General features: G+C 39.8%; 3 protein-coding genes across 3 annotated transcripts in view; 1 reads left to right on the forward strand and 2 right to left on the reverse strand.

Moving 5' to 3' along the window:
* Nucleotides 1–942: 942 nt before the first annotated feature.
* LOC113226354 (peroxiredoxin-5, mitochondrial) lies at nucleotides 943–3,802 on the reverse strand. The gene is made up of 3 exons (XM_026458943.1): nucleotides 3,648–3,802; nucleotides 3,301–3,567; nucleotides 943–1,640 (listed from the first exon to the last, which is right to left on the reverse strand). The coding sequence occupies exons 1-3, from the start codon at nucleotides 3,750–3,752 to the stop codon at nucleotides 1,443–1,445; spliced, it is 570 nt and encodes a 189-aa protein (XP_026314728.1). The 5' UTR covers nucleotides 3,753–3,802; the 3' UTR covers nucleotides 943–1,442.
* A 442-nt stretch (nucleotides 3,803–4,244) lies between these two features.
* Nucleotides 4,245–9,799, forward strand: LOC113226345 (transportin-3). Its single transcript, XM_026458931.1, has 11 exons — nucleotides 4,245–4,605; nucleotides 4,718–5,608; nucleotides 5,778–5,957; nucleotides 6,345–6,508; nucleotides 6,582–6,795; nucleotides 6,879–7,028; nucleotides 7,114–7,346; nucleotides 7,430–7,750; nucleotides 7,822–8,000; nucleotides 8,161–8,404; nucleotides 8,524–9,799. The coding sequence occupies exons 1-11, from the start codon at nucleotides 4,492–4,494 to the stop codon at nucleotides 8,582–8,584; spliced, it is 2,751 nt and encodes a 916-aa protein (XP_026314716.1). The 5' UTR covers nucleotides 4,245–4,491; the 3' UTR covers nucleotides 8,585–9,799.
* Nucleotides 9,800–10,339: 540 nt separating this feature from the next.
* LOC113226335 (chromatin assembly factor 1 subunit B) overlaps nucleotides 10,340–21,275 on the reverse strand; it is a 12,698-nt gene continuing 1,762 nt past the window's right edge. Inside the window, exons 3-6 of the mRNA XM_026458921.1 lie at nucleotides 20,787–21,088; nucleotides 11,306–11,512; nucleotides 11,007–11,152; nucleotides 10,340–10,853 (exon numbers count right to left, since the gene is read on the reverse strand). Coding sequence (XP_026314706.1) covers nucleotides 10,372–10,853; nucleotides 11,007–11,152; nucleotides 11,306–11,512; nucleotides 20,787–21,088 — 1,137 coding nt within the window. The 3' untranslated portion in view covers nucleotides 10,340–10,371. The remainder of the gene's footprint in view (nucleotides 10,854–11,006; nucleotides 11,153–11,305; nucleotides 11,513–20,786; nucleotides 21,089–21,275) is intronic.

Raw genomic sequence — 21,275 nt, forward strand, 5'->3', positions numbered from 1 at the left:
ATCAGAACGGTATATAAAATTCATCTCTAAAATCGTAAGTTTGCAAGTCTGTGATGTAAACAAAAACCTCCCTTTCTTCGGACAGGAACATCGTACAGTTTAATTAAAAATAAATCACTGAAACATCGACAAAAAGAAAGGAAAGGATAGCAAAGTAATAACTTACCGTATTCCCTGAATAATTTCTTATATTCACCCAAATCATTTTGGTCGAGCCACTCGTCGACTTGCACACTTTCGTCGTCGAATATTTCCGTCAGAACCACTTTAGCAAAATAAACGAGCAAACAAAACAATAATATAGTCCCGAAATAATGCACTCTATTATACATTTTCAAATCTTCTATTCATATTTTTGAACTATTTTCGAAAATAAACAACAGGGACAGCCATGGGGTTTGTTTGACAATTTACGATAACTTAGCACATTTGAAATAAAAGACAGAGAGAGAACATTATTGATTCGCATGACGCTTGTCTATCTTTCTAATGCATATTTTAACTTTAACACCTAACAAAACGCGACAATATTGACGTTTGATATACTTTCCATTTTACGCAGAAAATATAGTCCGTATGTAAGGAATAAATAAAATGCTAAAATTTTGTGAAAACTGCGTATATTGAATCCGTCAAGGGCAAGCCAGGCTATTGATCACAAAGTACTTTGTAATTTGATTTGCAGGTTTAAAAAGGGTTTATGATAATCTCAGTCCATCCTTCTTTTTAAAAATAGAATAGATAATCTCAGTCTTCAGCTCACAATTCATTCCACTGGCTCAAGCAACGGGTTCAGGTTGATGAAACATTGGTGTTTCATCAACCTGCTGACGGCGTAGACGAAACGACTTCAATTATACGCATTTGCACATTCATTAAATTGAACGCATAAATAATTTGCTTCTCCAAACGAGCAACAAAAAATAAAACAAAACGTGAATAGACTACATAAAAATGCGTTATATTAAAGCAGACATTACAAAATACAATGTACATACAAGCAACGTAAAACGATTAAAGGATCATTACAAAACAAAGTTTTAAACAATTTTTACTGTCAAAAAGTTTAATATATTCTATACATAATTGAGTTGAAATATCACAAGGAGTGCTGACAGTCTAGGGGATCCGTATAATTTTATTTTAAAGCTAGGTAATTAGGTGTTGATCTCACTAGGCGTTGAAGGAGTCTTATCAACTAAATATTTTACAGTTGACCAAATCTGCCTCAATTTTAATTTATTGAGTTAGACAAATTAGCTCTAAGGTACTGAGACAAACACATTGTTAGAACTTGACACCTCCAACTAGTATAATTTCCATAGGTGCAGGTGCCAAATTAAAGCAACTATCTAAGTAAAAGTGATTTAACTATGGAAAAATCTTTACAAATTGAACAAAACATTGCTTTTCATTGATTTGATTTTCATTTCATTTTAAATCTATTTTTTGTATTTGAGCTTGTCAGCAAGCGAACAGGAGAGGCCAGTCCCATCGGGTTCCACATTGAGCTCGATCACCTTGCTGTTTTCTATGACCATAGAGAAGCGCTTAGAGCGGAAACCACCGAGAGGCGCAAGGTTCGTTCCCAGGTCTAACGCCTTGATAAAATTGCCTGCTGGGTCAGCCAGCATACGGATCTGTCAAGATAAATATTTAAAGGAAGTAAATCTAGATTTTACAACCATGACACATTCTATGGGGTGACACTTTAGAAACATTTTATTAGATGGATCTGGATGATCACTAAAATAACTAAATTCAAATACTCGGTACCTCGACCTTGCACTGTATTTAACTCTTAACTTGCGGAAGTTAATTGGTCGTCCATAAGACCCGGAAATAGGTCTGTCTTGGATCCGCAGTAACCGCAAATTAAGAGTTAAACAAAAGACATTAAAATTGATTTGTTACTAATTAAATCACAAACAATATAGACACACTCAAGGACAACCTTCACTTTATATAACAAACCACATTGTTAAAATCAATTAAAAATTACAAGTTGAAATACATAATATTTTTCATTAGATCTTAATCAAATCTAGCATTAACTAACTTTAATTCCAAAGATTTATCTTTTAAGAAAGTCACCACACTTATAAATGTGGAATTTGCGTAAGCTAGTGAAAAGAGCTTAAATGTCCATTCAATAAGAGCCTTAAGACATGCTTGCCTGAAACTCCCTTGGCACCATGGAAATTCAATTATATTAACATACATTTTCATACTCTTGAAGAAGAGGATCATAGTGGATAATTCTATTCCCAAGTTAAACCATTTCACAAATATATTGACTACATAGGTATATAGATATAGCTTGCTGGATATGTATTCTAAAAATAAATGATACTTTTAAGTTGTATCGACTTAGACATTTCATTTAAATACCAAATGAGGTTGAAGGTCAAAGGAATGTTCTTGTATTGATTTTGCATCACTTTTGTACTGCTTTCAAAGGCGCCTTCAGTTTTTGTCAATTCAACATTCTGTGTTGTGTCATCGAAGTTGTACATATTTGTGTAATAATTACACAATTTACTTGATCCTGTTGTACATTCTAGAAATGTGAACTATATAAGCAGAACTCATAAATTAAGTGGCTTGTTTCAATATTTCTTTAAGTAAATAAGCAATTATATTTATAAGAAAAATAGGCATAGATGTAATATAAGTTGTTACAGTTTCTTTATTGTCATACTATCTATGAGTTTGAATATTTGGTGCCAATAAAATTATGCAATCATACCACACCTTTTTATACGTAATATTATTACTTTTTAATACATTTTAATTCTTTTCGTTATAACAATAAATGTTTTAGTAATTGATTCCAGATTTTAGAAATAATAGTTATTTTTGTAAAATAATCAAAATTATTTTATTTATTTACTTATTTTTAGGATTTACAGTGAATTTTTAACAATAAATAAATGTTGAGTAACAAGTGATAATGCTAATTACAAATCTCCACAAGTAGCACAAAATATAAGTTTTTAGTCAGCAGAAACTAAAACATTATTATTGGAATGTAAACTACATAATATTATATTACACATTGAGAACTGATACAAGACAGGAAAGAAAATGTTGAGAGATAGATAATTACATAAAGTATTACTAATACCTATTATAACAACTTTAACTTTATATATATATAAAGTAGTTGTTATCTCTTAGCAAAACATTAAGTAAAAAGACATAGCTCTATATAGTGTCTACAAATGATATCCCTGGTGTTCACCCATTACCCAACTGAAAAGATAACCTTTTATAAATAAAACAAGAGATAAGGCTCACCTTTCCTTTAGCATTATGTTCCTTACCCCAAGCAGCCATCACATAGGGATCGTTCACCGCCACGCAAACTATCTCTTTGATCCCCTCCGACTTCATCTTTTCAGCCTTCTCAATGTACCCGGGTAAATGTGTCTTTGAACATCCCGGTGTAAAAGCACCAGGCACACCGAACATTACGACTTTTCCATTCGATGATAATTCCTGCGCATTGACTTTATTTGCCGGAGAATCTTCAAATAAATCCACAGAAGGTATTGGGTCTCCAACCTACAACCACCGAAAAGCAAATATATTCTGCAATTTACGTAATATTTCTGACAAAAGTAAACTTTGTTCAAATAACTTACCTTTATTGGCGCCATGGTTATTTGTGTCGTGTAGAGCGTTCGCGCGGCAGCCTGCTTGGCGAATGCAGCAATTCCTCGGACAATCGTAGGGGTCGTGAGAATCATTTGGTAGGAATTAGGTATGTATTTTTTATAAATTCGCCGACGGATATCGATCGACCTTGACCTGACGTTTGACAGCTGATTATGATTGGTGTTGTGTTTCACTCAAAAATATTATTTTTATACGAATTATTTTAAAATTAAGAAATTAAAAGTATATACTTTTCCATAAAATTGAAACCGTTTATTTTGTACAAAAATATTTTCATTTCTTTAATTTTCGTAAAATCTAGAATTGTCTCTTTGTTTTTAAACGATTCTTGTCTATGGTGAACTTAAAACTTCTAATGTTACTAATTTACTTCGTTTGCTTTTGATTCGGGAATATAATAAAAAAAGAATAATAAAAAATATAACAAATAAGAAGAGACTAAAAATACGGACAGAGACTTACGCCCGTAGCCAAAACTCAGTGAATAGTCAAGTGCCATTTTGTATGGATCGTTGTTGCACAACTACAACTTTCAGTGTGCCCAAGAAACTGTAATCAAAATAGGGTAATTTGTTGTGCTTGAGTCACGTCGTAGTTCACTAAGTAGTCTGTGCTGGAGTCGCAGAGTGACAGCGGCAGCCCACATTATCTATGATCGAACGAATCTATCAAGCATTTCTTTCGAATGTGCTTGTTTTCGCAAATTAATTCTTTTTTAGTTGTTTTCCACGTTATAATATGAGAGTGTGGTATTTAACAGTTTTGGAAGTGCGGTGTTGAGTGTGTGTCGTGTTTAGAAACTGCAGAAAGATGGAGATACCTTCAATGGATACTGTTTACCAGGCCATCAGCGCCTTGTATGATAACCCCAATGCAAATGAGAAAGAAAAGGCCTCTATTTGGCTCGGCGACATTCAAAAATCTGTAAGCACTTTCATTATTTTGCCTGACAATCTTCTTTATCCCTTAAAAATTAGTATACTACTATGAGGAAAGTAGGAAGCCAAGAAAAGTAACATGTCTACTTTCTTTCCAGATTCATTCGTGGAAAATCGCCGACGAATTGCTGCAACAAAAAAAGGATGTGCACTCATGTTATTTTGCAGCTCAGACCATGAGATCTAAAGTCCAACACAACTTATCAGAGTTACCCGCAGATGCCTTAGTTTCTCTTCGAAATTCTTTAGTAGCTCATCTGGAAGGCATATCTCCTGATACTAGTTCACCAATTTTGACCCAACTATGCCTTGCTCTCGCCGATCTAGCCCTACAAATGCCCTCCTGGCAAAATTGCATTAGTGACCTACTAAAATCATTTTCAAACAAGAACAACTTTGCTCTACTAGAATTATTGACTGTAATACCTCAAGAAATTGACTCTACTAGCTTAAAACTTGGTGAGAACCGGCGAGAAGATATAAAGAATGAATTACGATCAAATTCTCAAGTCGTAACTATGTTTCTTAAAGAAAGTATCAATAGTTCGCAGAACACACTTGTAGCATTGAAAATAATCAAATGTATGACATCATGGATTCAAGTGAAGGCTATAAACATTCAGGAGGTGCCACAGAATGCCGTGATTGGATTTTGTTTGCAAGTGTTGAGAGATCACAATTCCATAAATACATTGCATGATGCAGCTTGCGACTGCATATGTGCCTTGTTGCACTGTTTAGAAGAGAATAACAATAATGATGACATTGAGCGGTTACTATTTGATAGCGTAGCAGCATTAGAGGAAAGCTATCACATGGCTGTAGCTCATGAAGAAGAGGAAAAGGCTTCAAACTATGCAAGAGTATTTACAGAGTTGGCAGAGTCATTTTTAGATAAGATAATTATATGTGCATTGAACGGAGGGACACATTTTGCAATGCATTCTTTGGAATTAACATTAGTATGCGTTGGACATCATGACTATGAGGTAGGGTGTTCTGGTGAAAATTATGTTTTTATTACATAATTATTTTGACAATTAACTATCTATGAAAGGAACAACATTATAATTTTTTGTTTACTTCATTTTATTTATATCTGTCTTTTGGTTAGTAAAAAGTTTCTTATGCTATTATGGTTCTTTATTAATACAACAGATAGCAGAAATAACCTTCAACCTATGGTACAGACTGTCAGAAGAGGTGTACCAAAGGGACTACCAACCCCTCACAGACATGTTTAAACCACACATAGAGAGGCTCATAAAGGCATTGGCCCGCCACTGCCAGTGGGAACCAGATATCAGTCAACTGCCTGAGGAGGGGGATGAGTTTTATGTAAGTATTGTAAAGGCAGTAACTTTCATTTAGAATTTTGTTTTAATAATACATTTCCTTTATTTACACACATTGGCCATTTTGCTTCATTACTACAACGAGCAAGCCTGTGGGCCAGTATGTTACACCAGCTTGTTTAAAAGTATGTGATTTATTTTAATTTCGGTGAATTGACATCATGTATTTCTTTTCAGTATTTATATTTTATCATATTATTTATTATTGGCATTAAGGGTAACGCCCTTTGTGTTTGCTTTAATTACAAGTTTATTTTAATTACAAGTCCTTGATTCAAGGAATTTTTAAAGGAAAGAGTACACAAGAAGCAATATTATAATAGAAATGAAAAAGTGTCTACAGTAATTTGTTGTGTGTGTTGGGGCACAGGAATTCCGCGTGAAGGTAATGGAATTAATCAAGGACGTCGTGTTCATCGTGGGCTCGAGCAGCGTGTTCCGGCAGATGTTTACGGCGTTGCACGCCGACACCTCCTGGGAGCAGACGGAGGCTGCGCTCTTCGTCATGCAGGCGGTCGCCAAGAACATACTACCGTGAGTTGTCATCGTCAGTTTCCCGTCGAGGAACACGCCTGTGGTAAAAGTGACGGTCGGATTCTACGCGCAGAGACGAGTACGAGTACGTGCCGAAGGTGGTGGAGGCGATTCTGTCCATGTCGCCGACGGCACACCTGGCCGTACGTAAGACGTGTCTAGTGCTGCTGGGCGAGCTGAGCGAGTGGATCGAGCGCCACCCCGAATGCGTGCCACCCGCCGTCCACCACCTCACGCTGGCGTTGCAGCAACCGCATCTGGCGCACGCCGCCGCCCTCGCGCTGCAGGTATATCACAATTCGTTTAGGTGGCAGGGTCAATAGACGAGTCAGGATCGACGTAATAAATATTTTAAATGAATATTGGCTAGAATATCTGCAAAGCGTGCCGCATGCAGACGGCATCCCACGTGCCGGTGCTGCTGCAGCTGGCTCAGCGCGCCAACGCGCTGCCGCTGCCCACAGCCGTGGCGCTGATGCGCGCCTTGGCCTCGGCGCTGGGACGGCTGCCCGAGGAACAGGTATACTCTACGGCAGGCCCGCGTCGTGGCCTCCCTTTCGTGCCGCAACATTGATTACAATTTGCAAATCGGCACTGCGCCGCAGCTCGCGGTGGCGATGCGCGAAGCGGTGTCGGTGCAGCTGGTGGCCCTGCGCGAGCTGATGGAAGCGGACAAGCCGCCCAAGAAGGGCACGGACAGCGACCCGGTGCTGTGGCTGGACCGGCTGGCGGCGCTGTTCCGCGACGTGGAGTTCCCCACCACCACGGCGTCCACCGGCCACCCGTGCGTGCCGGCGATCAGCGACGCCTGGCCCGTGCTGCACGACGTGATGACCAAGTGAGTGGGTCGGGCGGGGCCGACGCAGGCCGGCGGCGCGGCGGCGCGGCGGCGCGGCGGCTGACGGTCGTCGCCCGCGGCAGGTTCCAGGCCGACGTGCGCGTCATGGAGCGGGCCTGCCGCGCGCTGCGCTTCGCGCTGCGCTGCTGCGGCCGGCACCTGGCGGCGCTGCTGCCGCCGCTGGCGCGCAGCATGGCGGCGCTGTACCAGGCGCAGGCGCACTCGTGCCTGCTGTACCTGGCCTCCATCCTGGTGGACGAGCTGGCCGCCGTGCCGCACTGCGGGCCCGACCTCGTGGCCATGCTGCAGGCGCTCATGCCGCGCGCCTTCCTGCTGCTGCAGCGCGAGAACGGGCTCAAGGACAACCCCGACACCGTGGACGACCTGTTCCGGCTGTGCATCCGGTCAGTCGCCCGGCCCGGCGCGGCCGCCCTCGGCGCCGCCCGGCTCTGACCCGCGTCTCGTCCGGCGGCAGGTTCCTGCAGCGCGTCCCGCTGGAGTTCCTCTCGTCGGGCGCGGTGGCGGGGGTGCTGCAGTGCGCGGCGCTGGCCGCGAGGCTGGACCACCGCGAGGCCAACTCCTCCGTCATGAAGTTCCTCTACGACCTCACCAGGGCCGCCAACAACGCCCGCCCCGACCGGGAGCGCATCCGCGGTGAGCGCTTTTCGCGGCCATCCCGTCCCTTTGTGCGTGCCGCTTAACATCTAACAATCTCGACCCTCGTCGTCGAGAGCGCATTTAAGTTTGTCTTCCCCGCCTTGTGCACCGTTAAAACGCTGGTCGCTATCACCTAACCGAAGCCGTTCACCCGTAGAGCTGGCGACGGCGGTCTTGAAGGAGTACGGCGAGAGCATCACGTACGCCCTGATCGAGTCGTCGGTGCTGTACCTGCACTCGTACATGCTGGCCGAGGTGGCCGAGGTGCTGCTGGAGCTGGTGTCGTGGCAGAAGGCGCACGGCGTGGACTGGGTGCGCTCGGCCGTGCAGAAGCTGCCGCAGGACAGGGCCGCTGTGGCCACGGAGCAGCAGTGCTGGCAGTTCCACCAGTACGCGGTCAGGTGCGAACGACGACTAATGCCTAATGTACTTTTCGGGAACGCAGACGACAGTGCTTTCGCTGCTTAATAATTATCTCAACATATTTAAACGTCCTTGATGTATTTTTTCTACTTTGCAGGGCAGAGAAATGCAAAGAAATGACTCGACTGCTGCGCGACTTTGCAAGGCTCTACCGATAAATAAGACAACTTTTCAAAGAACACATTAATCATAAATACAGGCCGCTTTGTAGGACGTTTCGAAAACTGGCTTCACCCTTCCGACAAGTTATTCTGAACTCGAATTTGCTTCAAATAAAATTATAATCGGAAAATAATTAACGCTATTGGATACATTGAACATTGTCAACAGAGATGCGATGGTCATATAAAAGAGAGCTTTAATTATTGATTCAATAATTTGTAACGTGTTTATTGAATAATTTGAAATAATTAAATAGGCTGAAATTCAATAAACTTTAAGGGATGATTTGTCAGCAACTCTCTATCATATCACTAACAGCAAACTTCTATAATTCTAACATATGCTAAACAGCCAATAAATCGAGACACTTCGGTGTTTATGTTCGAATCTGACTATTTGCCAATATACAATAACAGTAACACCACATTATCATAACTTTGTGGTTTTTACGACAACCAGCCCTCCTGAACTCCTGAGTAAATGATAAATCAAGCTGTTACTGCGCACACATATATTGTACACATATATACCGTGACATGATGTAAAATTCTAGGGTCGGCAAACTAAAGCACATAAGTCAAAATCCAACATAAGTCAAATTCATTTGTTACTTCATAAATTTCTAACTAACTTCCAACACTGAAAACAATACAAAAATATATAATTACCTACCTATATATTAACAAATGAAGTACTTTTTTCACTCTTGTGCGTTAGTCGACCCTAGAATTACAACTCGGACTCCTTGTAATGTATTTCATGTTATTACAATAGAGCGTATATCCTTATTTATCCCAAGTCAAAATATCAGAATGTCTTTATCCTAGTAAAGACAGAATTGCAAGTTTGCATTTGCTGTTATTCGTTATGGACCTTTCGTTTTTCCTATTCATATGAAGCGTAGTTCCGTTTTATTATATGTACTATTGTCCAATCACAGTGTGAAATATTTCATAGTAAGAAATAATTGGCGTAGTTTCGTTTTAGTTGTAGTACTAAAGTTAATATTATTAAACGCTCATATCACGCAATAATTATGTTACAGAGTGTGACTTTCGAGGGACTTGTAACATTGGATTAATTTGAAATATTGAGGGAATTTACAATGCGGTGTATCACACACGGTGTCGTACTTCGTTTCGCTCTAGCGTCGGGTTTGTTTATGTGAAACACCGCGTTGCATAGCACATATGCGTCGCATCGCGAAATAGTGTAACTTATACGCTTGCGTGTCATATACTGCGGTGTCACCGCAAAGTGCGGCACCGTGTGAAGTGCGCCACACCGATGACCTGATTTTGTGTTAGGTAAGTATGGACTTTCTATTGATAGATATATTTTGTTATATTATACTCTCATTATTTGAAATGTGATAAAGTGCATTGAATGTAAATATTTATTAAAAATGTTTACTTTTCCACTATTGTATCATTTTGTTAAAAATAAACTATGAACTATGACTTCTTACATTTACACTTACAATGAACTATGTACAGTCGGGCTAAGTAACAGATTATTATTCGTCATTGTAAAATTAATTATATGTCTTTACCGATTCCTCTTCGAACTAGCAGACGTACGGTGCAGTACAGCGGACCGCACCCAGGGGTATACAACGTGTCAAAAAAAAAATTGTATTAAAAACTGTACTTGACAAAGCGTCTGGCTACTTCGACGGCAATTTAAAAAGGGACGTTGCACAGCCTCGCCGAGGTGGAGTACTTCCCCGAAAGCCCGTCGTCTACGCCGCCGCGGCGGGCAGACTGCGGGAGAAAGCCTCGCGTCAGCGCCTCTTGTTCTTGGGGCTGGAGAGCGTGACGAAGCTGACCCTGCGCGGCGCGGGCGGCGCCCTGCGCTCGGGCGACTTCTCCCGCTTGGCGTTCTCCACTTTTGGCGCGGCTGCGGTCTCCGGTGACTTTCCCTCCGTAGGCAACTGACTCGAGCATTCGGTGTCCTCGTAGACGAGTTTTATATCGCCGCTGTCGTCGATTTCCATCACTTCGACCAGTTTGTCCGCCACGGGTTTGATGACGTCGTTCTGCGAATTGTCCGACCACGATTGCATGGCGGTCTCCATCAGCACGTCCAGTTTCACCGGAGTCTTTTGTTGATCGTTTTCTGTCTTCGTCCGCTTCTTGGGTGATTTTTCAGAGGGCGTTTTGAATTTCATGTAAGAGTTGATTTTTGGAGTGGTCGATTTTGGTTCGGACGCTTCTGGTTTTTCTTTCGGTTCTGGAGTATCTTGTTTTTGAATTTCCATTGGTTCTGTAATAAAAAGTGACCTTGTTACACGTTTTCGTTATTTACGCAACAAATGCGTTCAGGCAAAGCATTTTTCTCACGAGTTATGTCGACACACGAATGATGTCCACACAAACAAACAAAATAGAAATTAGCAAGACATAAAGACGGTTGAACCTGGATGGCTAGCAGTACCGTCCAGTTCAGGCTCGGGCAGCACTTCGCCCAGTTCGTGGTCGCTGAACGTGATGACGGAGCAAAAGCCGTCGGTGCTCGACGCCACAAGGGTCCGGCCCTCCGGAGACCACGACAAGTCGGTCAGTCTGTAACACGCGAAGACTCGAGTAGACTTTAAGACGTAGCTCGATTATAAATCGTCTATTTACATAAGCAGGCTATTGTTCCAAATTCAACCCTTAATTGCATGATCCATTTCAGTTGAAAGAAATGTTTGACTCAATGGTACACGGACTCACCTAGTGTAATGGATATTGCTAATCATGGCAATGGGCGTTTTCTGCTGTGTGTCATACAACAAGACAGAACGCTTAGTTGCCACGGCCAAGAGCATGCGGCGTTGGATGGGGAAGGCCGGAGGGGGCCCGTTCGGTCGAAGCGCGTACGAGCGAGGGGACCACCGCGTCACCAAGGCTGCCTCGCCGCAGGGCAGGACGCAGGCTGGCCTGCAAGGCAATGATCCATATAGGGTTAGTGGTTCTCGGGAATACTCAGGGTACAGGTGCGCTCAAGTGGGAACTTAAGTGGAGGCACTATAATAGAATAGAAAAAGATTTATTCACGGTTTACAACACGTCAATAAACACATGTAAATTTGGAAAGAGAAATAATAATAATGAAAAATTTCAGTTATAATTACAATTATATATACAAGAAAAAAAATACATAAAACAATGAGTTGCTTGGTTGCAACCATGAACCCATTGCAGCCTGGAGACTGACGCTGATCTTCCGTGGCATCCTCAAATGTTCCGGCATGGACCGGATCCCAAAAAACGAAGATCAGTAAATAATTAGGTGTTTAGCACTTTCACAATATTAATATATAGAACATGGTGATATACTACAAATACATACATACATATAGTGAGTGTACAACATATGCCATTATATTATATAAAATTATAATAAAACATGAATGAGTGTCAGTGAAGAGAGTGCTTCCCATGTAAGCACGCAAGTATAGTCTATAAGATATACCTAGATACCTATTTTATATCTCGATTATTCTGTACTTTGAAAAGCTACCGCCATCAGAACTGTTTTTGCTTTTCTAACAAAGTAGCTCTAAGGTATTTTTTGACAATGGAAGTTTAAGTGGAGGTGGGAGATTATTCCAGCATTTACTAAGGCTAGTAGTAGCGGAAAATTCCCTCAAAAGCTCTGGTTTTATGACAGTGTGACAAGTATAAAACTATTTATCCCTCTTGAGTTGTATGCGTATGTAGCCCACTCCAACTTGTTATACAAATAAGTAGGATGCTTGTATTTAACGATCCCGTGTACCAAACCCGCAAGGTGAAGAGTCCTTCTCGATTGCATATTCAACAATTCTTCGCTGTTAAGTTTGGGTGTTATGTGTACATGGGGGGACTTTATAACAGAACCTAATACAAGCGTTCCGTACGCGCGTTCTATGAGTCTAGAGAGAACCCAAGATTCCCAGAGGCGGATGCGAACCTTTTCATTTAAAAATCTACTAATCTTATACAATATCTTAAGTCGAAAGCGGCAGTTTTTGGCAGTATTTAGCACATGGTCTTCAAAGCGGAGGCGATTATTCATGAGGATTCCGAGGTTCCGAAACTTCGTTACCATCTTCTTCTATTTTCGACCCAAGAATATTCAATCTGTGCCTTATAAACAAGAACCATAAATTTGGTTTTGTTGGGGTTCAGTATTAAGGAGTTTCGAGCAGACCAGTGAGTCATACCATTTAGATCAGAATGTAATTTGTCTAGGTAAGATGTTACATGTCGTGGAACCACAGGAATGTACAATTGGACATCATCAGCATATAAGTGATATTTACAATGCTTAATTTGTTTTATAATGTCAGCTGTGTATAAAATAAACAATATTGCACCCAGGATAGAGCCCTCAGGTACCCCTCTTACAACTGCTCTCTCTTCGGACATAGCACGAGACCCATTAGGTAAATAAATTTGGGTACATTGTGAATTGTCACTCAGGTAGCTATTGAACCAAGCTAGTGTTTTCGGGTCGAATCCGTAAAATGCGAGTTTTGGTAGGAGGAGTGGTATACTAATTGAATGAAATGCCCGGGAAAAGTCTAATAAAGTTAACAAAGTAGCCTCTCCAGCATCCTGTGCATTCAGTATATTATCTATAACATCCAACAATGCAGTCGTCGTGCTTACTCCTTTACGAAATCCTGATTTAAAAATTGAGAGAAGCTCATTATTCTCCAGGACATTTTTTAACTGCCAGTATATCTGCTAAACTGCGTTCTAAAATTTTGGACATTTATAGCACAAAATACTTATAGATCTCAGGTCCTTGAGGTTTATCGGAGAGGATGTCTTTGGGATTGGAGTTATGAGAGCTCTTTTCCAAGCAAGTGGAAAGGTTCCCGTGGCGATGGACTTATTTATGAAGAAGGTGATGTAGGGTAAGCTGTAAGGTAAAGTTAATAACATCATATGCATGTTGATTCCATCAGCACCAAGGGCATTCGATTCAATAGAAAGGATAGCTTTTCCAACCTCCGACTCATTCACGGTCCTCAATGTGAATATTTTATCGCTAAACCTGTGAAACTCAAAGTAGGTCATATTTAATATTGGAACACTGTTGGTACAGGGGACATTGAGAAAATGATTATTTATTTCATCTGGGTTGCTGAAATTTTGAGGCAAGCACTCTTATTTTTCCGACGAGGTCAAAACATTTTTTTTAAGGTTTTTCCAGAGAGTTACCGAATCTTTAGAATAAGCGTTTATAGTTTTGTTAAAATAAATACACTTTTCGGAAAGTAAAGTTTCTCAGACCTGTCTTTCCATAACTTTATAAAAGGGATTTATGAGTTTCGCTACCAGAAGAACGGTACCGTTTGAGAGTAAAATTATCATGAATTTTAATTGTTTGTAATTCACGGTAGGGGTTTTTTCTTCAGATAAACTGTCTTCAGGGGTGCGAACCGATTGAATAAATCTAAAACAACATGATTAATATGTTCGACTATTTCGTCCACCACGCATTGTAGGCTATAAATACGATCCCAGTTGTAAACGGTTAACTCTCTATCAAAAATGTCCAAACGTATGTCTTTGACAGGGCGATAGGTGACGTGTCTCTGAATATACCTGTCCTTTTTTATGTTGAATGTAACGTTGACCATGCAGTGTCCATTTAGGTGAGAGACATTATATACTTCTAATAACACCCTTACCACCGCATCTGTGCACACCAGATCTATCACAGTTGCACTGTAATCAGTAAAATGCGTGGGTTCGTTTACTATTTGGTGCAGACTAGTAGAATGTAAAAATGAGTTTAATTTACAATAGCTCGCAGTATCTGTGTTTTGTTGGTTTATATTAAAACCTACTAAAAGTATAATTTTGTCGACATTTGTACCTAAGCGCGGTGACAGTATCCGTAAGAGCGTCCAAAAATAAGTCAACTGCTTGCCACGGCGGCCGATATGCCGTGTCGACCGCCAACCTCCGACCGTTCATATTGACATGCAACCATCGCTGTTCAACCGGAGAACACGGGTGCTGGATAGCTCTAGCAACAACACCGCCCCGAATATAAAATGCTATACCTCCTCCTTGTCCCCCGCGAATCTCAGTCGAACGCGGGAGCATTTTAAATTTTGTAGCCGGACAAGAGAGGCGCCAAAGCTTCAAATCCTTCTCTCAACCATGATTCATTTATAGCGAAAATGTCGGGTTCGAAGCGTTGAACAGCCGCAATTAAGTCGTCACCACATGTGTTCAATGATTGGGCGTCATAGAGCCTGCTTTTGAACAAATGTTTATTATGTTTAGGTGGCATCATAATTAATATAATGTACGATAATGCGATAGGGTAAGTATATTGTGAAATGCGAATAATATAGAATTTAATAAAATGAGTATAAGCACAATAAATAAGACATAACAAGAAAGGTGTAAATCCTCAAGCAGTTCCTGTTCATGGTTGCACACAAAAACTGAAAAAGAATGAAATCGAACGAGTAAAAGAAAAACGTTTGTAATACAAGCATTGATACCACCTAGAATAGTTATAAGTGTTAAAGTAGTCACAGAGCATAAAGCATAGAGTAAAAACACCAAAACAAATAGATAAATATTGTATTCAAAGAATGTATAAACGCTCTAATCCGATTGTTGCAGTTCGCACTCATGGACGCTGTATTATTTGTAAATTATATGATACTAACTAAATACAATTTAATATGTTACTATCAAAACGTTAGAGGCCTTAGATTGTATAACGTACAGGTTCGTGAGGAAATATTGCGAAATAACTACGATATTATTATTTTCACAGAAACTTGGCTAAACAACAGTTTTTTTGACGCCGAAATATTTGATGACAGGTATGATGTGTATAGGCGGGACAGGGAAAGCTCACCTATGTGCAGTTCTAAAGAGAGGGGAGGAGGGGTTCTAATCGCTGTTTTAAAAAAGTATTTATCGCGACGAATGAATGAGTGGGAGAGTGATTGCGAAGATGTTTGGACTCAAATTATATTAAATAAATCAAGAGTGTTAAATATTTGTGCTGTTTACCTGCCTCCTCCGGTATCACAATCTATTTTGGACAACTACCTGGTAAAGTCGTGCGGTGCTTGTGAGAGTGATGGTGAGACAATTATTGTGGGTGACTTTAATTTGGGAGGAATAATATGGAAAGCTGATGTTGATCGGGGCCACAGTTCACCAACTGGTTATGAAAATTGTTCTTTGAGGGGGAGTTTCATAGATTTCATGTCTTTAAATAATCTTGTTCAGCTTAACCATGTCTCAAACAGCGGCAATCGCATTCTTGACCTTGTTTTAAGCAGCATGCCAGACATTAAGATTTATGAATGTACTAGACCACTGCGAAATATTGACAAACACCATCCCCCTTTGGACATAGACATTGAAATCACTACAATTCCTAATAAACCTCGCAATTCAAATACAGAACCTAAACCGAACTTTCACAAGGCTGACTATGATGCTATCAATCTGCAACTGGGTAAAATTGACTGGAATGATTTATATGAGCGGTGTGTTGATGTGAATGATATGGTTAAAATATTTTACGAGCATTTGGATAGAATTGTTAAAGAATGTATACCATTATCTTGCAAATCTAAATTTAATAAATATCCAGTCTGGTTTTCGCCAGCTTTGATAAACTTACTAAAGCTTAAATACAAGTATCATGTTAAATTCAAAAAATACAGGAATCGGCTCGACAAGATAGAATTTGATTATTTGCGCGAAGACTGCGATGCCCTAATGCGGGAGTGTTACAGAAATTACATTAATTCAATAGAAACGTTAATACTCAGCAATCCAAAGTTTTTCTGGACACATATTAAAAATAAGCGTAAGAACGGTTCCAATTATCCGCCATCTATGTCTCTAAATAACACTACAGGATATGAAGGAGGTGAGATCTGTAACCTGTTTGCAACTCACTTTTCTTCCGTGTACGAACTGGATACTGGTGGTGATGTTGATTTGGATGAGGTGGGCATGATGGATGCGATTCCGGATTTAGTGATTGAATCTCACTGTGTGGAATATAAGCTCAAGCATCTTGATTTAAGTAAAGGTTCAGGTCCTGATAACTTTCCGCCAGTCTTTTTTGCAAATTGTGCTGAACAACTAGCAGTCCCATTGACCATAATTTTTAACAAGTCTGTTACTACGGGAATATTTCCTGACACTTGGAAGCGTGCTAGAATTGTGCCAATTCACAAAAATGGAAAAAAGGACTTGGTTACGAATTATAGGCCTATTTCTATATTGTCCACCGTAGCAAAAGTCTTTGAGTCGATAGTACATAGTCATATGTTTAGGCATGTCAAGAATAAACTATCACCGAATCAGCACGGATTTATTAAGAAGCGATCTACGGACACAAATCTATCCCAGTACATTGATGATGTAGCATTGGCAGTCGATACTTCAGGACAAGTAGATGCAATATATACCGATTTTTCCAAAGCTTTCGATAAAGTTAATCATCGTATATTGATAAACAAATTAGCTCACTTCGGGATTAGGGACTCCCTACTTCAGTGGTGTCAATCATATTTAAATAACAGGTGTTCTAGAGTTGTAATTGATGGTTATAGTTCAGATCCTTTTATTTCATGCTCTGGAGTGCCGCAAGGTTCAAACCTTGGGCCATTGTTCTTCATTATATTCATTAATGACATTGAAAGATTGTTTAAGAACTCGATCTGCTATTTGTTTGCTGATGATCTTAAAATAATGCGTGTTATTAAAAGTCTCAATGATGCTGATTTGTTGCAGGCTGATATTGATAGACTCATTGATTGGTGTCACATTAATAAAATGTATCTGAATTCGTGTAAGTGCTTCCATATTAAGTTCACATTAAAACGTAAACCTCTCAGTACCCAGTACAATATCTCAGATGAAACTCTTAAAGAAGTTTCTAAGATACGAGACTTGGGTGTAGTGGTGGACTCCAAGCTTAAATTTTCTATTCACATTGACAGTATGCTGGCCGCTGCTAACAAATCACTAGGATTTATTTTTAGAAATGGAAAGGAGTTCAGGAAGGTTTCCACTACCTTATTACTATTTAATGCCTATGTCAGAAGTAAGCTTGAGTACTGTAGCGTTGTGTGGTCCCCAACATACCGAGTCCATGTTGAGAGAATTGAAAGAGTCCAAAGAAGGTTTCTACGACACCTGGCGTATCGCTTCAGGCCGCCTCATGGCGTAAACTGTTACAGTGCCCGACTTGAGCACTTTGGCATGCAAACTTTGAATGGTAGGAGAAATACTTTAGGCTTATGTTTCTTACATAAAATTATGAACGGCATGATAGACTGTCCGTCTATTCTAAATATATTTGGTTTGCGAGTACCCCCACGTCCGCCTCGACAGCCGCGTCCTTTATTTCATGTCCGTTTGTGTAGAACGAATGTAGGAAAGCATTCGCCAGTCCCCCGCCTATCTAGTTTATATAATCGACTGTCCGGTGAAGATGAAACTGTTGACATATTTTGTGATACATTATATAAATTTAAGGAAAGAACAATTTTGTAGCTTTAGCTTAGGTTTAATTAATTTATTATTGTTATTATTGGATTTAAATTGTTATTATTATTATTATTATTAATTTTAATTTCATTTTATTGGTAGACATTTTTCTTTTTGTACATTTAAATATACATGTAAGTGCATGCTGTGGTTGCCTATAATTGAAGTTGCAACTATATGTTAATTAATAAGTATTTATTGTTTTGTATACGTTAAGTTGTAAACTTTGTTGGCAATCCTTAATAAATAAATAAATAAATAAATAAATAAATAACTTGGAGTCCTAGTAACCACCAATAGTCTACACTTCAAGGGAACGAACGTCTTTACCAAAAACACGATAAACACGGTTAGATCCTCCTCCGTATGCAGGCGATGACGAGGAGCATCTGTGCCTGCGTGCTGGCGCGCATAGATCCTGCCGTCACTGGTCGAGACAAATCTCAAGTTAAGCTGTTGTTGTAGTTGTAGTTAGAGCATAATAAATAAAAAGTCAGGAAGGGTTAAACAACACGATAGAGATATAGGTTTAGAATTAGACGGCAAACTTATCAAATCTAAAGACAAGGTAGTCTAAGCTTTTGAGTCGTTCTTTTCGGAAATTGCTGTGAACAATACAGAATCATTAAATTCCTCCCCTTCTCTTGCTATTGATCTCCTAAAGGAAAATGTTATGGTTTGTGGCAGTTTATTTCATTTCCGTCATGTTAATCCACAAGACATCATAAAAGCTTTTAAATCAATACATGTTACAAAAACTGAAGATCTCTGGGGCATATCAACTAAAGTTATAGACTCAGTTATTGATCTAATTTCCCCACATTTAGCTGTAGCTTTCAATAGGTGCTTTGACGAAGGTGTTTTTCCCAATTTAATAAAATACAGCAAGGTTATTCCCTTATTCAAAAGTGGTAGGAAAGTTATCCTAGCAACTATAGGCCCATTTCAATTTTACCAGCTTTAAGTAAAATATTCGAAAAGGATATGCTGACTCAATTACTGTCCTATTTCAGTAGGAATCATATTTTTCATAGTGAACAATACGTGTTTACTAGTGGTAGATCGACTAGCGTTACTAAAACACATCTTTGATGCTTGGGACAGGTCCCAGAATGCTATTGGTGTTTTCTGTGACCTCTCAAAGGCATTTGATTGCGTTGACCATATTATTATTAAGAAGCTGGAATATTACGGTGTAAATGGCAAAGCGTCGGAACTTGTCTCGTCATACCTAAAAGGTAGAATACAGAAAGTAGACACAAATGGAGTGACTTCTTTGGGTTCTCCGGTAAAAATGAGTGTTCCGCAGGGCACAATACTTGGACCTTTCTTATTTCTGATTTACATTAATGATCTGTCATTCTTTGTTAAGGGCCATTGCGAAATAGTATTGTTTGCTGACGACACATCCTTGATTTTTAAAACACACAGACATGACATTAACTATGACCACATTAATGATAAACTCTCTAAGATATTGGTTTAATGCTAACAATTTATTACTTAATGCCAAGAAGACAAAATGTGTTCAATTTGAAACTAGTCCAAGCATACAAATAAACGGAGAAAAGTTAAACCCTGTTAATAAAGCAGTCTTCTTGGGAGTGACCTTAGATAGTAAACTTTAATGGTTTCCACATATATCTTCCCTGGCCAGCAGATTAAGCTCCGCTGCATACGCAATCCGCAGAATACGTGAGCTTACCGATGTCAGTACTGCTAGACTAGTTTACTTTAATTACTTCCATAGTATAATGTCCTACGGGATTCTCATCACGGGTAAAGCAGCAGATATTCAAACCGTATTTGTATTGCAAAAACGAGCGATTCCTTCTGTGTACCGTCTAGGCTCTTGGGTTTCTCTCACGGAAAAGTTTAAGGAGACTGGTATCATGACTGTGGCATCACAGTACATTTACTCAAATATTTTATATGCCCGTAAAAATATACATAATTTCAATAAGAAAGAAGATATCCATAATAATTAACCTTAGAGCTAAGTCCAAATTCATGGTATCACGATTTCGTTTAACCGAAGTAAACGACTCTTTTATGGGCAACTGTATACGTTTTTACAATAAGATTCCGGAGCATATATTAAGATTATCATTTCCTAATTACATTAAACATATTTTGATTAAAAAGTCATATTAAAAAATTGAAGACTACGTGTTAGATAAAGATGTATGGAAAGACGACACGGCTCCAGAATCCACACAAATTTGATTCAAAGTGTATTCCATAGCATTTAAGTTTATTTGAACAGAGCAATTCCTAGAGTTTCTCGCTCGTTATTCTCAGGGAAGTCAGCGTAGTGAACGAGCAGTAGGTAGCTTAATGAAATCGACCCACTGCGCTGACTATGTCCTGCTCCACCAACGAGACTCCCAGCTTACTTACTTACTTGCGTGAGCATGACGTGTGTTAATCCTACACCCTTTGGCTCTGGCACACAGGATATCCATATGCTATCTAGCCACCGATCACCCGGCTCTCCAGGCAGCAAGCAAGTTTAACACGTCTAGTTACGAAACCGGTCGACGTCGAAGTCTACTAAGCAACACTTTCCAAATCACATAATACATAACATAAACCAGAGGTGACTCAACCAGTGGTAGCTCATCGGTACCCATCACTCTGTTTAACACTTCCAGCTATAATAAAAACTTACACTTTCAAAGAATATCTTGTATAAATATATACAGCATTGATAGGCTTCATGTCCGGATGTGATTGCTCCGGTTCTATCCTCCCTGCTGGCACAGCGATTAGCATGCCATCCGGGCTGAATTGCAACCGGCGGAAGTATGTCTGTAGTGTGTCGTCGTGAAAGAGGCGCACGCGCACCGAATGTAGACGGTGCTCAGGAGGGAAGGGGAGTGTCGCCTTGCTGCTTCGGGATATCACTTTCTTGGTTGATATGTCAAATGTACGGAACACCCTGAAATGTTCATTGAAGGTGAATTTGACGATCTCGTAACATTTTGCCCATAAAAAGTAGATAAATTGATATTCGGGTTTATGAACATTCTGCTAATTAAGATCAGAGGAATATGTATACTACCAGAGCTTTCTCCCGTTTGATATATCACTAAAAATATCAATCACAATGCTATGCAATACACAGTATCAAAAGAGATTTTGTTCACAGACTTTGCAG

The sequence above is a fragment of the Hyposmocoma kahamanoa genome, unplaced genomic scaffold (genome assembly GCF_003589595.1).
Source record: "Hyposmocoma kahamanoa isolate Upper Pololo Valley unplaced genomic scaffold, ASM358959v1 190, whole genome shotgun sequence".
NCBI lineage: Eukaryota > Metazoa > Arthropoda > Insecta > Lepidoptera > Cosmopterigidae > Hyposmocoma > Hyposmocoma kahamanoa.

Coding starts and splice junctions, on each gene's coding strand:
- LOC113226354 (XM_026458943.1), bottom strand. CDS start 3,752: ATGATTCTCACGACCCCTACGATTGTCCGAGGAATTGCTGCATTCGCC. Junction 3,568..3,647: donor TAACCATGGCGCCAATAAAG/GTAAGTTATTTG, acceptor CGGTGGTTGTAG/GTTGGAGACCCAATACCTTC. Junction 1,641..3,300: donor AACATAATGCTAAAGGAAAG/GTGAGCCTTATC, acceptor TTATCTTGACAG/ATCCGTATGCTGGCTGACCC.
- LOC113226345 (XM_026458931.1), top strand. CDS start 4,492: ATGGAGATACCTTCAATGGATACTGTTTACCAGGCCATCAGCGCCTTG. Junction 4,606..4,717: donor TCGGCGACATTCAAAAATCT/GTAAGCACTTTC, acceptor CTTTCTTTCCAG/ATTCATTCGTGGAAAATCGC. Junction 5,958..6,344: donor AGGAGGGGGATGAGTTTTAT/GTAAGTATTGTA, acceptor GTTGGGGCACAG/GAATTCCGCGTGAAGGTAAT.